The following is a 23,386-nucleotide window of genomic DNA, read 5'->3' on the forward strand; positions in this document are numbered from 1 at the left end:
TTAGTGTGTGGTGTGTGTGTGTGTGTGTGTATGTGTGTGCGTGCATGCATGTTCTATCCTACATCCTACATCGTCCCACATTAGGTCAGTCTCTCAGAACTTCATAAGATGTGACAACTTTAGCCTACAGAATGAGTCCCAGACATTTCAATCTAATTCACATATACAGTAAACTGCAAGTAAAATCTCTTCTGTAGTATGAAAGACCATACTCTTAAGTACACTACTAAGAAGTCTCAAAGTCCTTCTTTGCAAGTCTATCAAGCCCACATTTTAGTACACTGTGGAGAAATAAGCAAAATAAATTCCAAGGCTTAGTTGTTAATTTCTGTACAACTTTAATTTCTAATACAACTTTATTATATTCTTAAATTCTTAAGTTTATAAAACAACATTATAAACACTGAGGTCCATTCAACTGGAAATAGTATCTTTGTACAAACAATTTGCAAGAAGATCAAGTTTAAGTATTCTAGTTGTATCAAAAATGACATAGGTGAAATCATCTTTTAAACATTTGCATTGCTGTGTAAAGCACATTTGGAATTCTAAAGAGAAAGTTACATTCTTGTCTTATTGGACATTTTGTTGACATTTAGAACTAGAAAATACATGTATAACTGGCCCTAATACATGTATAACTGATTCTCATAGCTTATATGCATTACACCATTATATAAAATAACAACATGCAGCACCATTTTACTCTGAAAGCTCTTATTTGGAAAAACAAAACCCTCAATGTCAGAATTAATGCATCTTTCAAATTGTAGCAGAAGTGATGGCTCAGAACTAAGAAAATTAATTAGAAATATTGCATAGGATAAAGGGCTTCCCTATGTGGGAGCCAGTTTATGGGCAGTTTCTTATCACCTGAATAATAAGTTGAGAGGTACTGGTGATAGAAAAATGATGTATATATTTTTCAGGGAATAAACATCTATATCATATTTTTATTACCTCTGTGGCAGTGTAAAGTGCCATATTCAATTCAAAAAGTAACTCGTGTATTCTCACATATATACAACTAGTATATAAATATGCTAAAGTACCTGTATGAGTAATAAACACAAAATAAAACAAAAAATTAAAATCTGGACACAAATATCTTAGAAAATAACAATGTCAGTAATTTGGGTGCCAAATGTACAAGTTTAGCAAAATACAGAAAGTTGTAAAATAGGGTATAAATTTTATCTAATTCTATCCAATTCACTCTGGTAAAATAAACATCTCCATGCACAAAATTATTTTACTCTTATCCTACAGTTTAAAACATATCAAAGACTAGTAAGAACACTTTATGCAAGCTTATAAAATTGCTTTTTCCCCCTGTAGTCTGAGCAAGAAAAGGGCAGTGACAGAAAGAAAAATAATTTATACGGCTCTTCCCTTTCTAGTAGTAGATCAGGAACAAAATACTGTAAAACCAGACTAAAATAACTGAGCAGAAGAGAGCTTACGTGCATCTTGAAATTCTCTTTTGAGAAAAAAGTTCTCGTGTTTTTTAGAGGTCAAGTTGCTGGTATTTTCCCCCTTGGGGTTTAGTTGTTTGGTTCTACATATAAAGATTAATCCAAATAACAGGTTTTCTTCTCTTTGCCACATGAAGTACACTTGTAAACACAATAAATTAATTAAAGACATAAATAATGAACCGCCAGTCTTAAGTATGCTTATACAAACATATTAAATGGTATTTAAAGAATACGAGTATACTATTAATGTAATTGTACAACTTTTATAAAATATTTCTATAAAAACCTTCTATAAAATAAAAACTGGTGAGATGAAAACTACTTTTAAGGTGAAATGTTTTCAGTATACCTGAGAATTATCTCTAAAATAAATTTGCACATTTTCAAATATGTTTTACTTCTTTAAGTTTTTCAATGTAGTAACATAGTTTTAATGCTGGTCCTAGTTTTCAGCCCCATATACTTCATCAGCAGCTCACTCTTCAGTAGTAGCAAAGCTTTCCCATCAATTTCCTACAGAGAAAAGAAAAATACATAGTAAGAATCCTTCCATGGCTGATCAATCTATTTATATACAAGTGTATAAACTGTCAAATATATATATATATATACACATATATATATGTATATATGTGTGTGTTTATTATAAAAAACTAACATAATCTTATTTGCATAATGGAGCATTGTCTGATAAATTATAAATTTAAATTAAAGAACTTTAGTCAAGTAATTTCAACAAATGTCCAGAGTATCAAATTATCTGGCTTTACTGTGTACTGAAAAAAATACTACTACGTATCTATGACAAATGGTTAAATATTGAGAATAGTAGAAATGAATTTTACACATTAACTTTCTGAGAAGGGAAAGGAGTACGTCAGTATCCATGCAAACTGTAAACGTGCTGCACAGTTTCATCTTCATATCGAAAGGTATAAGCTGTCTGAAGCTACTTAACTGCTGAAACAAATATTCATTTACTTGAAATGTTGAAAAGAAGCAGGGGCTGGGGCTGGGAAGGATTGCTCAGTGAGTAAAGCACTTGTCTTGAAAACATGAAGCATGGAGTTAAGTTCCAGAATCCATGTAAAAATGCCAGACATGGTGGCATCTACTTTAATCCCAGCACTGAAGAGATTGAGGCATGACAATCTCTGGGGTGTACTGGCCAGTCAGTATAACCTAATTGATGAGACTCCAGATCACAGTGAGAGACCTTGTCTTAAAGGAGGCTGTAGAGCCTTCCTGAAGATGACACTTGAGATTTTTGTCTTCTGGACCCCATAGACATATACACATGTGTATCTGCACCTGCACACACATTTGTCCACACCTGCACACACATGTGCACACATGAACGCATAAAATAGTGTACACGAGACATTAAAACAATAACTTTATGGCAGAAAATATTGTGAACACATTATTTAACAGTGACAAGAAATCCTTTTAAAATTCTTTATTAATGTATTATACAATTTATGTTATAGAAACCTATTATTTGGTATTCAAATCACAATGGAGTTGCTGGGTTCACGGGGTATCACGAGAAGGCCACCCTGGTAAATGCTATAGGTCAACCCCTCCTACTCATGGTCCTAGAGTAGAACAGGTAGCAGGTAGGTCGGGGGAGGATTTCTGTATTTGTCATTACAAGAAGGGGTGGTCTGCATGAGAGTGGTAATCCTGTAATACCGACTCTTGAAGCTGTTTAGTGTACTAGATACTTGGATACCCATTTAAAGAATTAGGCAATTAATTTACCATTTAAGGCCTGAATGTTGGGCAAAGTAATCGTTCTCACAAATTAAAAGATCAGTTGATAGGGTTTCCCCCACCATCGATACAACTCAGTGTCAAACTGAAAGGCCTGCACAGAGGTCATTTAGAGGCATTAGGGCAGCAGGAAAACTGGATCAAAAGATACGTTACATGTTGCCTGAAGAGGTCGGCGAGGGGGCCTGATATGTGAGGATCTGTATGTTTCATAAACTGTATCACTTCATCCACAGACCAGGTTGAAGGGTCCTTACAGAAGCCTTGTTTCAGGACACTGGGGTCAGGTACAGCTATATAACTTGAAGCTTCAATGGGAGGGGAAAAAAAACAAATCATACTTGACCTGATCATAATCCTGAAAGAAGAGATGTTAGGTAGAAAGTAATGGTCTCATTCCAGGAACCTTCTGTTAAGTACCTAAGTAAGAGCTCAAGATTGCAACTGTAAAATCTCATGCCTGCCTGAATGAAGATGATCTGATGCTGCCTACGTAAGAGTGTGCCAATGAACCTCCCACAAAGACAATCAACAACTTTACTTTAGTAGGTACCTTAAAGCTTCAACAATCATAAGACATCTAACAATCCAAGGCCTCTTAGGTTCCAAGCAAGAACAGGAAACAGTGCTACTCAGATTAAATTGGGATAATCTGAATTATTGTCTTCTTTGAATAGATCCAAAAGATTTCTCACAAATGCTCTTTTAATAGCTTTTCTTGTAAGTTGACATTATTTTTTATATGATGAGACTCTCTCAAGTTTACAAGTCCATAATTCCCTAAATTTTTTCCAGTTTAATCAAATGTATTTCAGTAACCCCATTATGTTTGAGAGGAACATTAGCAATTTGGACAATTTGACTAATCAAATATTCAGTATGGACATTTTTAGCATCTCTTTTATACTTTAGATTGCCATCTCACTGATGAAAGTTATCAAAATTATTTCCTGCTTTGTTAGGTTAGAAAGTAGTTTTAGGCTCTCCCCGGCTGGCCTGCTGGTGTGTGCACCCTGGATCCCGCAGGAGACATTCTGGAGGCTCCACAGATCCCACAGCCAGCGTTAGGTAGGAAAACCCCACATACTGCCCTGAGCCCATAGCTGGGTGCTGTGAGTGCCCAGATTCCAGCAGATACCCCCCCCCACCCCTACCAGCTAGCACCCCACTTCTGCCCATCTCCCGGATCTGAGGCCTGGACCAGACCTCTGCCAGGTCTGCTGTTGTGTGGACTCCGGATTCTGCCTGAGACATACTGGAAGGTGCACTCAACCCAGAGTCACAGGGGAACAACTGAACTCAGAGCGTCAGACAACATATCCTGAGATATCCAAGAGGAGACACTGCACACAGAACAGCAAACACCTAGGTGGACTGCCACCTTGGAGGCACCATATCCTGAGGCATCCTAGAGATACCACTGTAATCAGTGCAGCTGGAAAAAAATCACAGAGACATCTGGACCCCTAGAAGACCAGACACAAGCGAGATAACTGGAAAGGCAGGCTTCAATCAGAGATAGAAGTACAGGTAGCACTAGAATTAACCAGATGGCAAAAGGCTAAGAGCAAGAACGTAAGCAACAGAAACCAAAGTTACATGGCATCATCAGAACCCAGTTACCCCATCATAGCAAGCCCTGAACACTCCATCACACCAGGAAAAGCAGGATTCAGAATTAAAATCACTTCTCATGATGATGATAGAGGACTTTAGGAAAGACATAAATAACAATCTCAAAGAACAGATAGAAATACTTAAAGAGAAAACACAAAAATCCCTTAAGGAATTGCAAGAAATGCAACCAAACAGGAGAAGGAATTAAACAAAACCAGTGCAGGATCTAAAAATGGAAGTAGAAACAATAAAGAAATCACAAAGGGACAATAAACTGGAGATAGAAAACTTAAAAAAACGATCAGGAGTCACAGACACAAGTATTACCAACAGAATACAAGAGATGGAAGAGAGAATCTCATGTGCAGAAGATACCATGGAAAACATTGACACAACTGTCAAAGAAAATGCAAAATACAAAAAGTTACTAACCCCAAAATATACAAGAAATCCAAGACACAATGAGAAGGCCAAACCTAAGGATAATAGGTATAGATGAGGGTGAAGACTCCCTAATTAAAAGACCAGTAAATATCCTCAACAAAATTATAGAGGAAAACTTCCCTAACTTAAAGAAAGGGATTGTCCATAAATATAAAAGAAGTCTACAGAACTCCAAATAGTTTAGACCAGAAAAGAAATACTTCCTGCCACATAATAGTCAAAACAGCAAATGTACAAAACAAAGAAAAAATACTAAAAACAGTAAGGGAAAAAGGCCAAGTAACATATAAAGGCAGACCTATAAGAATTACACCAGACTTCTCACCAGAGACCATAAAAGCCAGAAAATCCTGGACCAATATCATAAAGACCCTAAGAGAACACAAATGAGAGCCCAGACTACTATACCCAGCAAAACTGTCAATCATTATGGATGGAGAAACCAAAATATTCCATGACAAATCCAAATTTACACAGTATCTCAACACAAATCCAGCACTTCAAAGGATAATTAGTGGAAAAAACTCCATCACAAGGAGGGAAACTACAACCTAGAAAAAGCAAGAAAGTAATCTTCCAAAAACCAGTAAAAGAAGGTAGTACACAAACATATCTCCCACTGCCAATAACAAAAATAACAGGAAACAACACTCATTTTTCCTTAATATCTCTTAATATCAATGGACTCAATTCTGCTCCTGACAGCTTCCTGTCGTGGATTCTAGAAGAAATTGAGCATCCTTGTAGTTACTCCAGTTGTGTGGTAACAGCCACTAGGGCAAGAATTGCCTCTTTCCTTCTACAGACAAATTACTGTCCAGAAAAGGACACACTTGCAGAATAGTCAACTGATTATATCTGCCTAGACAGAGTAATCAGTCCTTAATAATCCTGCATCACCAAGGTCTGTCAGATGATTCTGGGCCAGAAGGCTGAAGATTTGATGCTCCAACATTCGGTAGTATAGGGGCTTTTCAGGTGTTCAGAGGTCTCTATAAATTGGCTAAGTTTTAGAAGCTATGCTTTGTGCTTCCCACAATTACAGTTAACTCAGTCATTCTGAATTTCTGACGGGGTTGAAAACTTATAGCTATTTACCTTGAGAGAAAAGACTTGAGTGGAGATGGTCATCAGCTGACATTCATCCTAAGCCAGATTCAGAACCTAATGTTTTAGTTAGGATAGATGACAGAGATGCTGGTAAGTCAAAAAAAGGAATGGACGGGGGTATTAGGACTATCTTGTACCTCACTGGTACAAATTGGCATAATATGCTCTAATTGTATTTTGAGAGAAAAGTTTCATTTTAACAGGAAGGGTGATGTGTAGGAGGAGCTAAGGTAGGAGTAGTACTGAGAGGAAGAAAAGGAGTAAGAAGAGGAGAAGAAGGAGAGGAGAAGCTAGGTGATGAAAGAGAGAAAGAGGGGGGAGACAGGGAGGCAGATATTCATGTATCTCCACCAGTCAAAGATAGTTGTTATATCTAGGTTGGTCAGTGGGTTACACCTCTGATTGAACAATTCCAAACTTATAATGCTTATGATTAACATTATTTAAAAAAAATGTATGAATGCAAAAAGGAAAACGGGGCATGGGATAGGGGATTTTCTAAGGGGGGGGGAATGGGGAAAGGGGATGGCACCTGAAGTGTAAATAAATATCTAATAAAAAGAAAAAGAAAAAAAAGCAGGAAAGTAATCTTCCAAAAACCATAAAGAAGGTAGCTACACAAACATATCTCACTGCCAATAACAAAAATAACAGGAAACAACACTCATTTTTCCTTAATATCTCTTAATATCAATGAACTCAATTCCAACAGTAAAAAGATATAGACTATCAGACTGGATATATAAGCAGGACCCAACATTTTGCTGAGTAAAAGGTTGGAAAACAATCTTCCAAGCAAATGGTTCCAAGAAACAAGCAGGAGTAGTGATTCTAATATCAAATAAAAATCATTTTTCAACCAGAAGTAATCAAAAAAGATAAAGAAGGACACTTCATATTCATCAAAGAAAAAATGTACCAAGAGGAACTCGCAATTATCAACATCTACGCCCCAAATGCAAGGGCACCCACATACATAAAGAAACTTTACTAAAGCTTAAAGCATACATTGCACCCTACACACTAATAGTGGGAGATTTCAACACCCCACTTTCAGCTATGGACAGATCATGGAAACAGAAACTAAACTGAGACACAATGAAAATAACAGAAGTTATGAACCAATTGGACTCTTAACTGACATCTATAGAACATTTCATCCTAAAACAAAAGAATATACCTTCTTCTCAGTACCTCATGGTACCTTCTCCAAATAGACCATATAATTGGTCACAAAACAGGCCCTCCACAGATACAAAAAGATTGAAATAATCCCTAGTACCTTATCAGACCACCATGGACTAAGACTTGTCTTTGACATGGACAAAAACAACAGAAAGCCCACATACACTTGGAAACTGAACAAAGCTCTACTCAATGATAACTTGGTCAAGGAAGAAATAAAGAAAGAAATTAAAGACTTTTTAGATTTAAAATGAAAATGAGGAAACATCATATCAAAACTTGTGGGACTCACTGGAAGCAGTACTAAGAGGAAAAATCATAGCTCTAAGTGCTCACAAAAAGAAATTGGAAAGAACATACATTAACATCTTGACAGCAAACCTGAAAGCATTAAACAAAAAGAAGCTAGTATACCCAAGAGGAGTAGAGGCAGGAAATAATCAAACTCAGGGCTGAAATCAACCAAGTTGAAACAAAAAGAACTATAGAAAATATCAACAAAACCAGGAGCTGGTTCTTTGAGAAAATCAACAAGATAGATAAACCCTTAGCCAGACTAACAAAAGGCGCAGAGACAGCATTCAAATTAATAAATCAGAAATGAAAAGGAGACATAACAACAGAACAGAGGAAACTAAAATAAAAATCATCAGATCCTACTACAAAGGCCTATATGCAACAAAATTGGAAAGTCTGGATGAAATGGACAATTTTCTAGACAGATACCAGTTACCAAAGTTAAAGGAGGAGCAGATAAACCATCTAAACAGGTCACATAACTCCTAAAGAAATAGACACAGTCATTAAAAATCTTCCCACCAAAAAATTGTCCGGGACCAGATGGTTTCAGTGAGATTCTTTCAGACCTTCAAGGAAGACCTAATACCAATACTCTTCAAGCTTTTTCATCAAATAGAAACAGAAGGAACACTACCCAATTCGTTCTATGAAGCTACCATTATGCTAATACCCAAACCACAGAAAGACCCAACAAAGAAAGAGAACTACAGACCAATCTCTCTTATGAATATTGATGCAAAATACTCAATAAAATTCTCACAAACTGAATCCAACAACACATCAAAACAATTATCCATCAAAATCAAGTAGGCTTTATCCCAGGAATTGCAGGGATGGTTCAATATTTGGAAATCCATCAATGTAATCCACTACATAAATAAACTCCAAGAAAAAAACCACATGGTCATCTCACTAGACACTGAGAAAGCATTTGACAAAATTCAACATCCCTTCATGTTAAAAGTCGTGGAAAGATCAGGAATTTAAGGCCCCATACCTAAACATAGTAAAAGCAATATACAGCAAGACAGTAGCCAACATCAAACTAAATGGAAGAGAAACTTGAAGCAATCCCACTAAGATCAGGGACTAGACAAGGTTGCCCACTCTCACCTTACCTATTCAATATACTACTGGAAGTCCTAGCTAGACCAATTAGACAACAAAAGAAAGTCAAAGGGATACAGATAGGAAAGAAAGAAGTCAAAATTTCACTATTTGCAGATGATATGATAGTATACTTAAGTGACCCTAAAACATCCACCAGAGAAATCCTAAACCTTATAAACAAATTTAGCAATGTGGCTGGAAATAAAATCAACTCAAACAAATCAGTAGCCTTCCTCTATTCAAAGGATAAACAGGCTGAGAAAGAAATTAGGGAAATGACACCCTTCACAATAGCCACAAATAAAATATCTTGGAGTGAAATCTAACCAAGCAAGTGAAAGAAACTGTATGACAAGAACTTCAAGTCTCTGAAGAAAGAATAGAAGAAGATCTCAGAAGATGGAAAGATCTCCCATGCTCCTGGATTGGCAGGGTTAACTTAGTAAAAATGGCCATCACGGCCAAAAGCAATCTACAGATTTAATGCAATCCCCATCAAAATTCCAAAATCAATTCTTCATAGAGATAGAAAGAGCAATCTACAAATTCATTTGGAATAACAAAAAACCTAGGATAGCAAGAAGTATTCTCAACGATAAAAGAACTTCTGGGCAAATCACCATCCCTGACCTCAAAACTGTACTACAGAGCAGTAGTGGTAAAAACTGCATGGTATTGGAACAGCGACAGACAGGATGATCAATGGAATAGAATTGAAGACCCAGAAATGAACCCACACACCTACGGCCACTTGATCTTTGACAAGGGAGCTAACACCATCCAGTGGAAAAAGGACAGGCATTTTCAACAAGTGGTGCTGGCTCAACTGGAGGTCAACATGTAAAAGAATACAAATTAATCCATTCTTATCCCCTTGTACAAAGCTCAACTCCAAGTGGATAAAGGACCTTCACATAAAGCCAGATACACTGAAACTAAAGAAGAGAAGTTGGGGAAGACCCTCGAATACCTAGGCACAGGGGAAAAGTAAAGATTCAACTACCAGATGACATGAAGCTCATGAAGAAGAAAGAACAAGTGAGGATGCCTAGGTCTTTCTTAGAAGGAGTAACTAAATACCCAAGGGAGCAAATATGGAGACAAAGTGTGGGACAGAATCTGAAGGGGGGGTTGTATGGAGACCATTCCACCTGGGTATTCATTCCATGAGCAGTCACCAAATATAGATGCTGATACGGATATCAGGATGGGAAAGCTGACAGCAGCCTGATAAGGCTGTCTCCTTAGATGTCCCCCAGAGTCTGACATACCAGAGACAGATACTCACAGGTATCCATTAATCTGATCAAAGGTTCCCAATGGAGGAGTTAGAGAGAAAACTGAAGGAGCCTTAAGGGCTGGCGGCCCCCATGAGGAGAGCAAAAATAACAAACCAGCCAGAGCTCCCCAGGGTCTAAACCACCAGCCTAGGAGCACATATGGAGAGACACATGGACTCCAGCTGTATATGTAGGGGAGGATGGCCTTGCAGGGTATAGGTGGGAGACAAGTTCATTGGTACCTGGAAGGCTGAGCACTGGGGGAGGGGGGGGAAATCTGAGGGTGGGGAGGGGGGCTGGATGTAGGTGGGTTAACACCCTCATAGAAGCAGGAGGAGGGGGGAGGTGATACGGGGTTCCTGGATGGTGGGGGAAATGCGGTAAGGGGTTAAAATTTGAAATGTAAATATTATATCCAATAAAAGAGGGGAAAAAGAAAAGCGGTTAGAACCAACATGTCTTAATAAAATGTCAGCCCTCTTAAAAAAAACTATCTTGATACTAAAATTTGTTTTGAGAATTGTATATTGCAGAATGATCAGCCTTGCTGTATCTACTCAACAAGCAAGCTGGGCAGACCTGCTCAAACTCTGAGGTCCGGGAATTCCATCTGGAGGCAGTGAAGACACAGCATCAGAGGATTGTCAATTTGCACTTCCCCCCACTCCTCTTCTAATATCTCAACGCCCATAATCAGCTTGAAGAAGCTAATGAAGAGTCAGCACCCCTATTCCCTGGGCTTGGGGACTAAGGTGGTAAATGTTGGGCTGTCTTTCTAGGGAAAAGTAGTGGTTTTGTGGGAACAGAGAGGATTAGCTAGGGTTTATTGCATAGCCATAACCTATTAGTAGAAATCTGTATAATTAGTATCAAGATGAAGATATAAATCTTAAATGGCACCAATTTACTTTGATTACAAATTTTAAGGTTTTCATTGGCATGAGCTTCTTAGTAATATAAGAGTGAGATAAATATAGTTACTCTCATAGGCATTGTACCAGTATAACACATTAGGAATAAAAAGCTTAGACCCAGTCCGTCGTTAACTTTTTTAACTGATTTGAGAAGGTCAGCCTGTGAGTTAAAGGACTATAGCAAATTCATGGCTTGGAGTTTATTATAAGGGTGTATTCTATGTTTATTTAGAAATAGCTGAGTGGAGTTAACAGGAACAGTCCAGATTACCTTACATGGATAGTTGGTTTTCAAAACATCAGAAATCCACAGAATTGACATCACAAACATTTCTGTATTAATTAATCTTCATTTTCATTAGAGACCTATCTCCTCTGGACAGCTTCCTATATTGAACTCTAAGAAGAAATTGAGCATCCTTGTAGTTACTCTAGTTGTGGTGAAACAGCCACTAGGCAAGAATTGCCTCTTTCCTTCTACAGACAAATTACTGTCCAGAAAAGGACACACTTGCAGAATAGTCGACTGATTATATCTGCCTAGACAGAGTAATCAGCCCTTAATAATTCTGCAGCACTAAGGTCTATCAGATGATCCTGGGCCAGAAGGCAGAAGAACAGATGCTCCAACGTTTTGAAGTAGAGCAAGTGTCCAGGTGTTCAGAGGTCTCTATAAATTGGCTAAGTTTCAGAAGCTATGCTTTGTGCTTCCCACAATTATAGTTAACTCAGTCATTCTGGATTTCTGACTGGGGTTTGAAAACTTATAGCTATTTACCTTGAGAGAAAAGATTTGAGTGGATGGTCATCAGCTGACATTCATCCTAAAGCCAGGTTCAGAACTAAATGTTTTAGTTAGGATAGATGACAGAGGTGCTGGCTAGTCAACCAAAGGGTGGACTGGGTATTAGGACTATCCTGTACCTCACTGGTACAAATTGGCATAATTATGCTCTAATTGTATTTTGAGAGAAAAGTTTCATTTTAAGAGGAAGGGTGATGTGTAGGAGGAGCTAAGGTAAGAGTAGTACTGAGAGGAAGAAAAGGAGTAAGAAGAGGAGAAGAAAGAGAGGAGAAGCTAGGTGATGAAAGAGAGAAAGAGGGGGGAGACAGGGAGACAGATGTTCAAGTACCTCCACCAGTCAAAGATAGTTGTTATATCTAGGTTGGTCAGTGGGTTACACCTCTGATTGAACAATTCCAAACTTATAAAGCCTATGATTAACATTATTTTTAAAAAATGTATAAATGCAAAAAGGAAAACGGGGCATGGGATAGGGGTTTCCTAAGGGGAGTGGGGGGTATTGGGGAAAGGGGATGCCATCTGAAGTGTAAATAAAATATCTTTAAAAAAAAGGAATGCAAGGTGGCAACTTAAGTTGTCCATAAACATTAATAAATACAAAAAAGTTTGGAGACTCTTCAAATGTTAAAAAAAAAAACCAGGGTTAATCATATTTCTAAATCAACCTAGGTTTTAAAGATGTTTCTGTTATCAGAATTTGGTATAGCTATGTCTTACAAAACATGTTAACTACTTTACAGATAAACTGTATGTAAACGTATATAAGTTCTAGCATAAAACTAATTTTAAATTGAAGTAAGATTAGTATCTTTCTCTTTCTACTACTCTATTATTGAAACAAAATTGGGACTTTATCTTCAAAGTAATCAGATGGGTTTGTAAACACTACATGGTTATTACTTAAAAGATATATGAAACAAACTACTCATGAGAAAAGTCAAAGTCCAATCATAATTTTTCCTGGCTGTATAGATTGCAGTATCATTAAATATATCTGAAATAAAGTGATTTGATTCCTCCTGTTACTACACTTCTTTTATAAAGTAAATGTCAGCAATTCTTCTTATTCAAATAATGGGGGGGATACAATAGTAGTTGTGTGATCATTAGTGACAAATTCAGCTTAAACTAAAATTTCCAGGACCTCAAAGAAAGTAATAATGACAACTCTAGACATCTTTGCAATAAAATGGTAAGTCATGTCTTCTCTAGAGTTGCAGGCAGGCAGTATCTGAATTCAAAGATGTTCCCAGCTAGTTTTTTTCTAGGAGATCATATACAAGTGACTTCTCGATTTTTCACTAAAAATATTTACAAGTAACTATTATTCAAGGAAGTTAAAAATGGTATTGTGTATGTAGCCACATGAAATATGTATCTGGCATGTAGTGTCCCAGAATGATTTCTATCTTCAAAAACTACTAATAACCAATATAATTACTATGCCTCTCCATACCTAGGAATGCCATTAGTATTATTCATATATCTGGAAGTCAGATAACTATCATTAGGAATAATATTTCAAATTCTTTCACTAAGAAAATGTTTTTTCACAAGTTGATATTTAGTAAACATACTTAGAAATAACATTTTGTATTAATTCTTATGAAATAGATATCTATCTTTAGACCCTTGGTAAACAATATCACCTTTAAACAACAGAAACAGAAGGTGGGGAGAGTTAAAAAAATATGTTAAATGTGCTATAGATGAGTACAGTGAGGTTGGCTCCTAGATAACATCCATGATATATAAAACAAGTAGAATACCTGCTTTCTATATCCTTCATTTTCAACCTAGTATAGAGAAAATGGATAGAACACATATTTCTTTACTCTCCTGTACTTTACAACCCTTAAATGGCAAAGTTGTTAGCAAGAGGAAAAACTATGTCAACGTTTTACAGATATAAGATGCTACCTTTTCTTGGTAGATCTAAGAGAATGACAAAGGATTGGTAAATAGGGAAATGGTGTGGTTATAAAACAGGATGCCAGAGACCTGATCCAAGCACCATACACAGGCTGGTACCAGGAAAGGCCTCAACAGATATGACAGTGCATCATAAATGGGAAGTAATGTGTCCTTCTTGGCCTTAGAGTCATGAGAGGTTTTAGAGTCCTCAAAGTACTTCAGGGATTGTTTAAACTGTGTAAGAACTACTAAACTCTGAGAAGTCTCTATCAGATATGGTTGGTGATCCAGACAACCATAGTCATTTCTGTGATGCTACAAAGATAGGAACAGCCACATCAGGATTGTCCCTGCAATGATATGAAAGACAACCTGCCCTCTATAATTTAGATGTTTTCAGAGATACCCAGGGGATACAGTTGGACATGGAATCTTAAGGAAAAGGATAAACACATTGAGTGAGAAACAATGTTCTTGAATATACATTCATTTTCTTCTTCCCATTGGAATTTAATGTGCTTATAAGTCTTTGAGGTAAATAACTTTTTTATAACTATAGATGCATTTGAGATATTTGACACAATCTCAGAAACACCTGTGGAAACTCAAGTATGTGCAGGATACAAAGCATCTCCCACTGATGAATTCTCAGAAGTTTCAGGAAAACTTTTCATTTTAGACATGCCATGTCCCTTAGGAGACAATACTACAAGGGGGAAAAGAGACTATCTTCACCAGCTCAAGTACTATTAGAAAGCTGCCTTAGTTACCCCTTCTATTGCCATGACAAAATATCATGAGTAAGGCAAAAGAAAGCATTTAATCTGGAAGCTTACAGTTCCAGAGGGCTAGAGTACTTGACCATCAAGGCAGGGAGCATGGCAATAGGCAGGCGGGCAGAGTGCTGAAGCAGTAGCTGAGAGGTTACATCTGATCCATGCTCATGAGGTAGGCAGGGAGGGAGGCAGGTAGGCAGAGTAAAAGAGGGTGACAAGAGAGCATGTACATGCTAACCAGGAATGGCATCGGCTTTTTAAAACCCAAATGTCCACTCTCAGTGACACATCTTCCCCAACAAGGTCACACCTCCTAAATCCTTCTCAAAGCATTTCCAGCAACTGGGGATGAAATATTCAACTCTATGAGCCTATGGGTGACATTCTCATTCCACCACATTCCACTCCATGGTCCCCATAGGCTTGTAGCCATATAATAGTGCAAAAATTTATTTAGTTCAACTTCAAAAGTCCCCATAGTCTTTCAATATCAAGACTGTTTAAAAGTCCAAAGTCTCTTCTGAAGTTAGAGGTGATTTCTTAACTATGAGCCCCTGTAAAATTAAAAAAATATTACATACACCAACATGCAATGACACAGAATACACATTACCATTCCAAAGGGAGAAATGGGGAATAGTGAAGAAATACTATCAGTAGAAAGGCAAACTCCAAATCTTGTAGTTCTGTTAGATGTCAAGAGGGTCAGATGGCTCTGCCCTTCCAGCTTTCTTGACTGCAACACATGTATCTCTTGAACTGGTTCCACTCCCTGTGTGCAGCTCTCCTTGGCAGTATCCTACAGCTCTGTCATCTCCAACCTCCTGAGGTCTCAATAAAGTTCAGGCTTCACTTTCACAGCTTCATGCAATGGCCTCTCTTGGCCTCCATGCAGCGACTTCCCTGTCACATTCCTGTCCTCAGCAGCTTTCTTTAATGGTGTAAGAAGATTTCACAACCCCTTTATTCTTGTGTCTTTGAATCTAAAGCCAGATCATGTGGGCGAATTCCCAAGTTCTGCTGCCTGCTTGGAAGGGAACCTGGCCTCATCCTTGGGTTTTATTTATAGAAGCTTTGATTTACTGCTGCTCTTCGGGAACAGATAATGCATTAAACCTTTTTCACAAGTTTCAGGATTAGTGTGGTAGGACCTTGCCCAGAGGTCACCACCCCCTTTATTCCATTTCTCCTTATCTCTTTCAGCACAAACAAGGCTCCAACATAAAATTTCCTGGTGGTCATTTTCTCCTCAAACCACATGTGTATTTTTTATTTCTTGTAGCCCTCCTTGTTCTTTTTCATTGTACATCTGCATAAGAGTAATCACTACTAACCACATAACAGGGTCAATATTTGCCTGTCTTGAAATCTCCTCTGCAAATGAAATTAATCCAAATTCTTCAATTTAACTTCACAGATACTTTTAGACAAGGCCAAAAGTCAGCCACAATGTTATCCAAAATATTACCAAAACAGCCTGTAGTCAACCTGCTAATATTGTTTCTATCTAAAATTTCTTGAGCTTACACAAAATATCACCAGACCAGCCTCTAGCGAAGTTGCTAATACTGTTTCTCTCTGAAATCTCATGAGTTGCTTCACATCGCCCTTGGTGCTACTATCTTCGAAGCTCCCACCAGGACGCCTTATTAAGCTCCATTTTAGGTTTCAACCTGTTCTTAGTCAACAGTCCCAAAGTCTCCCATATCCCTTCAAAAAGCAGCACGGCCAGGCTTATAGCAATAAACCACTCCCTGGTACCAACTTCTATCTTGGTTACTTTTCTATTGCCCTGACAAAACAGCTATGATCAAGGTAACTTACCATAGAGAAAATTTAATTTGAGGCTCGTAGTTATATCAAGTTGGTTTCACAATCATTATGGCAGGGAGCTTGGCAACAGGCAGGCATGGCATTTGAGCAGTAGCTAAGAAGATATCTTGAAACACAACCACAAGGCAGAGAGAGCCATAGTGCATGGATCTCTTTTATTTATTTATTTATTTTTGAAATCTCAAAGTAGACACCCAGCCAAGTGTCTAATCTCTTTTAAAAATGCCACAACTCTTAATCCTTCTGAAATACTTCTGTCAACTAGGGACAAAGCATTCAAACATCTGAGCCTATGGAGGTCAATCTCCATAATAAGAAAAATCTTATTCTTCCTACCATATTTTTTATCCTAGTACTGAGAAGAGATGGGCAAATTTTTGTGAGTTTTGGGGCAGAATAGTCTATACAGTGAGCTCCAAGCCAGCCAGAGTTAAAAGTAAGATGTTTTCCAAAATAAGTAAGTAAGTAAGTAAGTAAGTAAGTAAGTAAATAATCTTGGAATAAATCCAAGAAAGGAAGTAAAAGACTTGTTATATAATAAAAATTTTAAGACGCTGGAGAAAGAAATTAAAGAAGATAGAAAGACTTAACATGCTTATTGATTGGTAGAAACACTATAGTGATAATGTCCATCCTACCAAAACTAATTTGCAGATTCAATGCAATATGTACTCCCCATCAAATCTCCAATAAAACTTCATAGGAATTTTAAAAAGATCTTAAAACTTATATAAAAACATAGAAAGACCCAGGATAATGAAATCAAACCCGAAGAGTAAACAAGACTGCTGGAGGTACTACCATTTTTAATACTAAGTAATATTACAGTGGTATAGCAATAAAAATCAGCATGGTACTGTCTTCAAAAGCAACACATAAATTAATAGGATATAACCAAGGGCTTGAATACAACTCTACCTTCCTATAGCCACATCATTTTAAACAAAAGGGCCAAAATATATATTGGAAAAATGTAATATCTTGAATTAATGATGCTGGTTTAAGAGTGTAGAAATGTAAAATGTAGAATGAACAAAACTATACTCTAAATGGATCATGGGTCTCAACGTAAGATTCAATACCTTAAATCTGTTAGAGGAAAAGGTAGAGGATATAGTTCTACTATTAGATCCAACTATGAACTTTTTGAACAGAACTCTAGTAGTTGCAGGTATTAAGATTAACAATTAGAAACATTTAAAACTTTTAAATATCCTAAGTTAAACACACATATGTGAAAGTTTAAAAACATTCAAAAACTTTTCAATATCTTTTGACACAAGTGAAATGCAAATTAAGTCTACATTAAGGTTTCATACCCAACTTTGAACTGCTAAATTTAAAAAAGATAAAAAAGTTGGACAACAGATGTTGGTGTGGATATGGCACAAGGGGAACACTTATTCAATGTGGTAGGAGTGTAAACTGGTACAACCAGTATGGGAATCAGTGCAGATGGTCCTCCAAAATAGACTGATCATATGACCCAGATAAGACACTCCTGGGTATATACTCAAATGACTCTATCCTATTGCAGGGATACTTGTTCATCCAAGTCCATTTCTGCTCTATTCACACGAGTCAGGAAATGGAAACAGTCTAGATATGCATCAACTGATGAGTGGTTAATGATAATGAGGTACACTTGCACAGTGGAATATTATGCAGCGGTTATGAAAAATGAATTCATGAAATACACACACACACACACACACACACACACACACACACACACACACACACACAAATGAATGAATGGAGCCAGAATTAACCGTAAATGAGGCAACCTGGACTTAGAAAGAAAACTATTGCACATTCTTCTTCATATGTGAACTCTAGCTTTGAAGTTTCACATATGTGTGTTTAACTTAGGATAATTATAGAAGTCAGAAAAACATTAAGGGGCCATGCAGGTGCTTTTAAAAGAAGGAACAAAGAATAGAGGTGGCATGAAGGGGGAACAGAAAATAATGGAGCAAGAAGGGTTAAGTGGGGTACAGGTTGGGGGCAGGGTAGAGAAGAGAGTTTTCAGAGAGAAAACTAATACTAAGGACATTTGAAAAAGCCATATGGAAACCTACAATTGTACAAGCTTCCTGAAATATATACATATATAAAAAGTTCAAATAGGGCCTCTCATAGACATCATAGGATATTAAATAAAAACTCAGTGCCAGGGAAGACTTACTTCTTTTGAAATGGTTGTTCAGTGGAGCTTCACAGGCCATTAAATATTATGAATAAGGCTATTACTATCGTTCTTGGTTATCACCCAGAATTGATAACAAGATCCTACTTGCTAAAGATAACATATTGAGCATAGAAATCTAGTGGTTCTGACCTGTAAGCTACTGGCTAGCTTTCATTGTGCTAGATGGTGCTAGGTACACTATTAGGGAAGAAATTTAATCACTGGTCTTACCCAAATACGAACCCTGCAAGCTACTATAATTATGGTCTGTTAAGATACAGCCACTGTTATAATAGTGGTATGAATGGTAGGGAGTAACCAATCACTTTCTGATTGTATTTAAGCCTTATTTCAGAAGACAAAATTCATGTTTGACATGTTAATGGGGCCAAGGACCTGAATCTAGGTAGGTCACAATTCCTAGCTGAGAACCTAGTATTATAATTCTGCAAAGTGTACATAGTATTAAACTGACTCTTAAAAGATTTATGCACATATCCTTCAGCTCTCCCTAGATAAGCTTCTTTTTGCAGCAGATGGAGATTAGCAGAGGAACTAATCAAGATATAAAGAATGATAGATTACAGAGTGCTCAGCCTAATTGGAAATCTATACTATATTGGGCCGCAAAGGCTAGGGATCAACTCAAAAGAGGGGGCAGAGAGACTGTTATGATGTGGAAGCAGTGAGTAACTACAATAAAACAGTATTTTCTAGCTATAATTTGGCAATTATATATATATGAACTGACAACAACTGTGACTTTATATGTAAAAGATCAAACCAGTCAAACTCTCAGCATGGATTATCAAAGAAATCTTACTCCTAGACAAGGAACTACTGACAACTGATATCTGTTTGGGGGAGAGTTTATTTTCTTCAGGGATGCAGCCCTTGAGAGCCTATGCTCCAGTAGCTAGTCCTACATGTTTGCACATGCTAGCAGAACTATATGGACTCTGGGTTTAAATAACAATAACAAAAATAATGGAGTGAACCCATGAAATTGGGAGGAAAAATATAAATGTATAAGGAGATGGAGTGAGGTGGGGCTTAATCAAGACACTAAAATTACACATGAAATTCTTAAGAAAAATACATTTCCAACAACAGTTCACTTAATTCATGCTATACTAAATGGCAAGCTTCTAACACAAAGTATATGGCCAGCACTTTTTCATCATACATAGTAATGAACAATATTCTAAAATACTTGATTACAGGCCATGTCTATGTTACTTATGATAATTTATCTTTCCATCCTTACGATCAAAGTTGTGAACTTCCTGAAAACATCTGTTCTTAGGAACATAATTCTTCAGAAATATTCCTCATGACCATATTGTTTTCTCACATTTGCTTACACGTTTATCTTAGTTTGTAACAATGCAGAGCAGAATGGATAGGACCATTCTAGGTTGTTTTTTCCTTAATCCAAAGGAAAAAATGACAGTAGTACATTTCTGAAAGGAATGCAGTGCTCAAGTTACCAAAGTAATAAACTAATTGTCAGATCGGGGTGAATTTAACTTCCCACCCTCAACACCATCACAGCAAGAAGAGCATATATCATAAGTGGTGAGTGGGTGTTCTTCTTCAATTCCGGTATGCATGAATGCTATTTACCTTTAGAGGCTCGCCCAGACTTTCTGGGAATCTTAGATGAGACAGAAGCAGAAGGTTGAGGTTCCAGAGACAATCGTTTGAAGGTTCCCCTTTGTTCCTCATTTCCTATTTTTTTTTGAAAGGTACAAGTTACAATTACCATAGTCAATTGTTTTTATACTACATATTATCTGTATAGAGTATTTGATTTAAAGTAATTTGTATAATGTAATGTCACCCACCTGCCAATTATTTGACTATCCTAACGGGCTCACTGTATCCTATTAGGTAATTATACTGATATATAATATTAAAGACTTGGACCAGAGAGATGGTTCAGTGGAGAGAGCTGATGTCCCCCTTCTAGGCTCTATAGTCACTTACACATACATACATACATACATACATACATACATACACACAATCTTGTGTTTCTGTGTGTGCATTTTCAATAATGTAGAAGAATTTAAAAAGTATATGTGTAAATTTTATTTAGCTTATGGATACACACACACACACCAGGCAAGCACTCTACCACTTAATTATATCCATGGATCACTTACTTTCTATTTTGATAGAGGATCTCATTCACTAACATGCCACACTTAAACTCAATCAATTCTGAGTCGCATGTAGGTCTTGGACTACCTTAACCTCTTCCGTGTTTGAGATTACAGGTCTGTGTGAATAGATATGGCTCAACACTATTTCCTCACAACTCAGAACCTTGCAAAGAGGCAAACTGAAAATCAGGGAGGATCAGTAATTTTGCCCATGATGTATAATGCTAATTAACAGCATGCACTGGATTAACATTTAGGTTTTCTAGACTTTGTGTCCTTTTAGTATACAGGTTACAGAGCTAGCACTGGAACCCAGGTTTGATCACTTTCAATAGTTTATGACTACTGTACTTTCATGCAAGGACTTCTTGTATTGTAACTTTATCTCAAAAGAAAACTTGAAAGTTACTCTAGTAGGGAGAAACCAGAAAGAGGACTCCAAGTAGGAGACTAAACCAGAGAATGGTCCAATGTGGTTCTGCATGGAATGAGGGTAGTGGAAAAGAAATGGAAGAGGAAGGAATAGACAGGAAAGACTTGGGTAATGCAGAGGCAATAAAGTTTATGAGGAAAAAATGAAAATACTCAGGAGAACTAGAAAATGTGTAACTGGAGATAATGCCCAAATTTTCTACCCAACTGGAAGATAATTTGAATGACTGGACTTAGATTAAGTACCTGATGGTACTCTGTACTTCCAGAACTAACAGGATTTGGCCAGAAAACAATGAAGTTTTAATACCTGGAAATCTTAGCTACTCTAAAGACACAGATACAGTTCTGCTATAACAAGAACATGGATGGTTATCTGCCATAGTCATATGAAAGAGCAACAAACTTCCAAAGTATTAGCCAGAAAACTCAGACAACTTTTTTTACTGTAGAGATTGGAAACAAGAATATCACCATTGGTTCTATAGGACAACATACTCATCTTTTTATTCAGCCACCAGTTTGAGAGTCTTATGGAAGACAGGTAAGCAGAGCTAATCTTGAGAAAACCATTCTTTATCTTCTATGAGCCCAATAGTCTTTGCTTATTTTTTCAGATTAGTAATGTTAAAGGCATGCCCCAACCTAACAGAAAATATCTAACTATTAATTAGTCACAAAGAAGCAAAACATAATGCACTGGCTTTGATTTTCAAGTTCATTAGGAATACAGTAAGAAAAAGTTTCTCACTTTAAGTGAAGAAAGTATAATTATATACATTTTTTTCATTAGTTCAATGTGGCTAAAAGCTTGAGAGGAAAGAAAAACTCTGAAAACCCACATTCTTTCCTAAGTATAAAATGTAAATTAAAAACATATTAGGGGGCAGCAGAGAAAGACACCTCCTATACAAGGCTGGTGATCTGAGTTCAATTCCTGGAACCTATGAAAAGATGGAAGTTGAGAACTGACTACCAAAAACTTAATTTCTGACCTCCACCTGTGCTCTGCTTCCAACTGCCACACAGCATACACATGCATGCGCGTACGCATGTGTACACACACACACTCACAAACACAAACACTTTCTTAAATGTATAGTATATATCTTTTTAAAAACTTCTATTTTCTTACCTGGTTTGCTTTGATCAATGCCTGCAGTTGAGGTATGAGCCTTACGTCTGAAAGGCTGGCTACTCAAAAAATTATCACACTGCATGCTGCGGCAGAAATTTTCAAGAAAGTGAAGTGCAAATGATGCACTGTTCACTGGAGGGAGATGAACAGTATGAGCTTTCCCATCGAAGAAGGCTATAAAGTGGGAAAGCAATGTCAGTCATCAGTCATCTTGTAGACAGAAGCGAAATGCAATCAATAACAGAAGAATCAATACAGGAAATGTGCTTTAAGTTTACTTTTTGGGTTTTGAAATTTAAAAAGGAATTGACAGCAATTTCTATTTAACAGGTTTATAAACAGGATAACAAAAATGGCTTAGTTTACAGTAACCTTTCTACACTAAATATCCCATTGAGTGTAAAAGTTACAGTATAAAATCATGGTAGACACCAGCTACAACTTACCTGTCTACCACTCCATTTTAAAAAAATGTTTATGGCACTTGAGATTAAACTCGGGACCTTATACATGCAAGGGAAGCATGCTACCTGAGTTACAATCTCTAGCCTTTTTATGTTACCTTTACAAGGTTTCCTTTTGAGTCACACTGTTCTTTAAAGCTTCTTATAAGGTACCATGCCCAAATAGCTAGCTTAACAGAGACAACAATCTGTACCTTTTATTTACATTTATAGTATGATACTGACATAAATTGTCTATTTTTGTTTTTGTTTGTGTGGCACAGGATTTGTCCTGTCTACAAGAACTGCAGGGACAAAGATGGGAGCACAGACCGAGGGAACAACCAACCAATAACTGGGCAAACTTGAGATCCATCCTATGGGCAAGAATCAATCCCTGACACTATTAATGGTACTTTGTTATGCTATAGCAGAAACCTAGCACAACTGTCCTCTGAGAGAATGAGATACT

General features: G+C 37.1%; 1 protein-coding gene across 3 annotated transcripts in view; it reads right to left on the bottom strand.

Annotated features, from left to right (window-relative positions):
• Positions 1-316: 316 nt before the first annotated feature.
• Positions 317-23,386, bottom strand: part of LOC117694309 (sex comb on midleg-like protein 2) — a 143,565-nt gene continuing 120,495 nt past the window's right edge. Inside the window, exons 26-28 of one of the 3 annotated variants that reach the window (XM_076918325.1) lie at positions 22,469-22,645; positions 20,360-20,464; positions 317-1,991 (exon numbers count right to left, since the gene is read on the bottom strand). In XM_076918325.1, coding sequence (XP_076774440.1) covers positions 1,984-1,991; positions 20,360-20,464; positions 22,469-22,645 — 290 coding nt within the window. In that variant the 3' untranslated portion in view covers positions 317-1,983. The remainder of the gene's footprint in view (positions 1,992-20,359; positions 20,465-22,468; positions 22,646-23,386) is intronic. The other 2 variants (XM_076918323.1, XM_076918324.1) reach the window with 2 other exon arrangements.

This window comes from Arvicanthis niloticus, chromosome X, assembly GCF_011762505.2.
Source record: "Arvicanthis niloticus isolate mArvNil1 chromosome X, mArvNil1.pat.X, whole genome shotgun sequence".
Taxonomy (NCBI): domain Eukaryota; kingdom Metazoa; phylum Chordata; class Mammalia; order Rodentia; family Muridae; genus Arvicanthis; species Arvicanthis niloticus.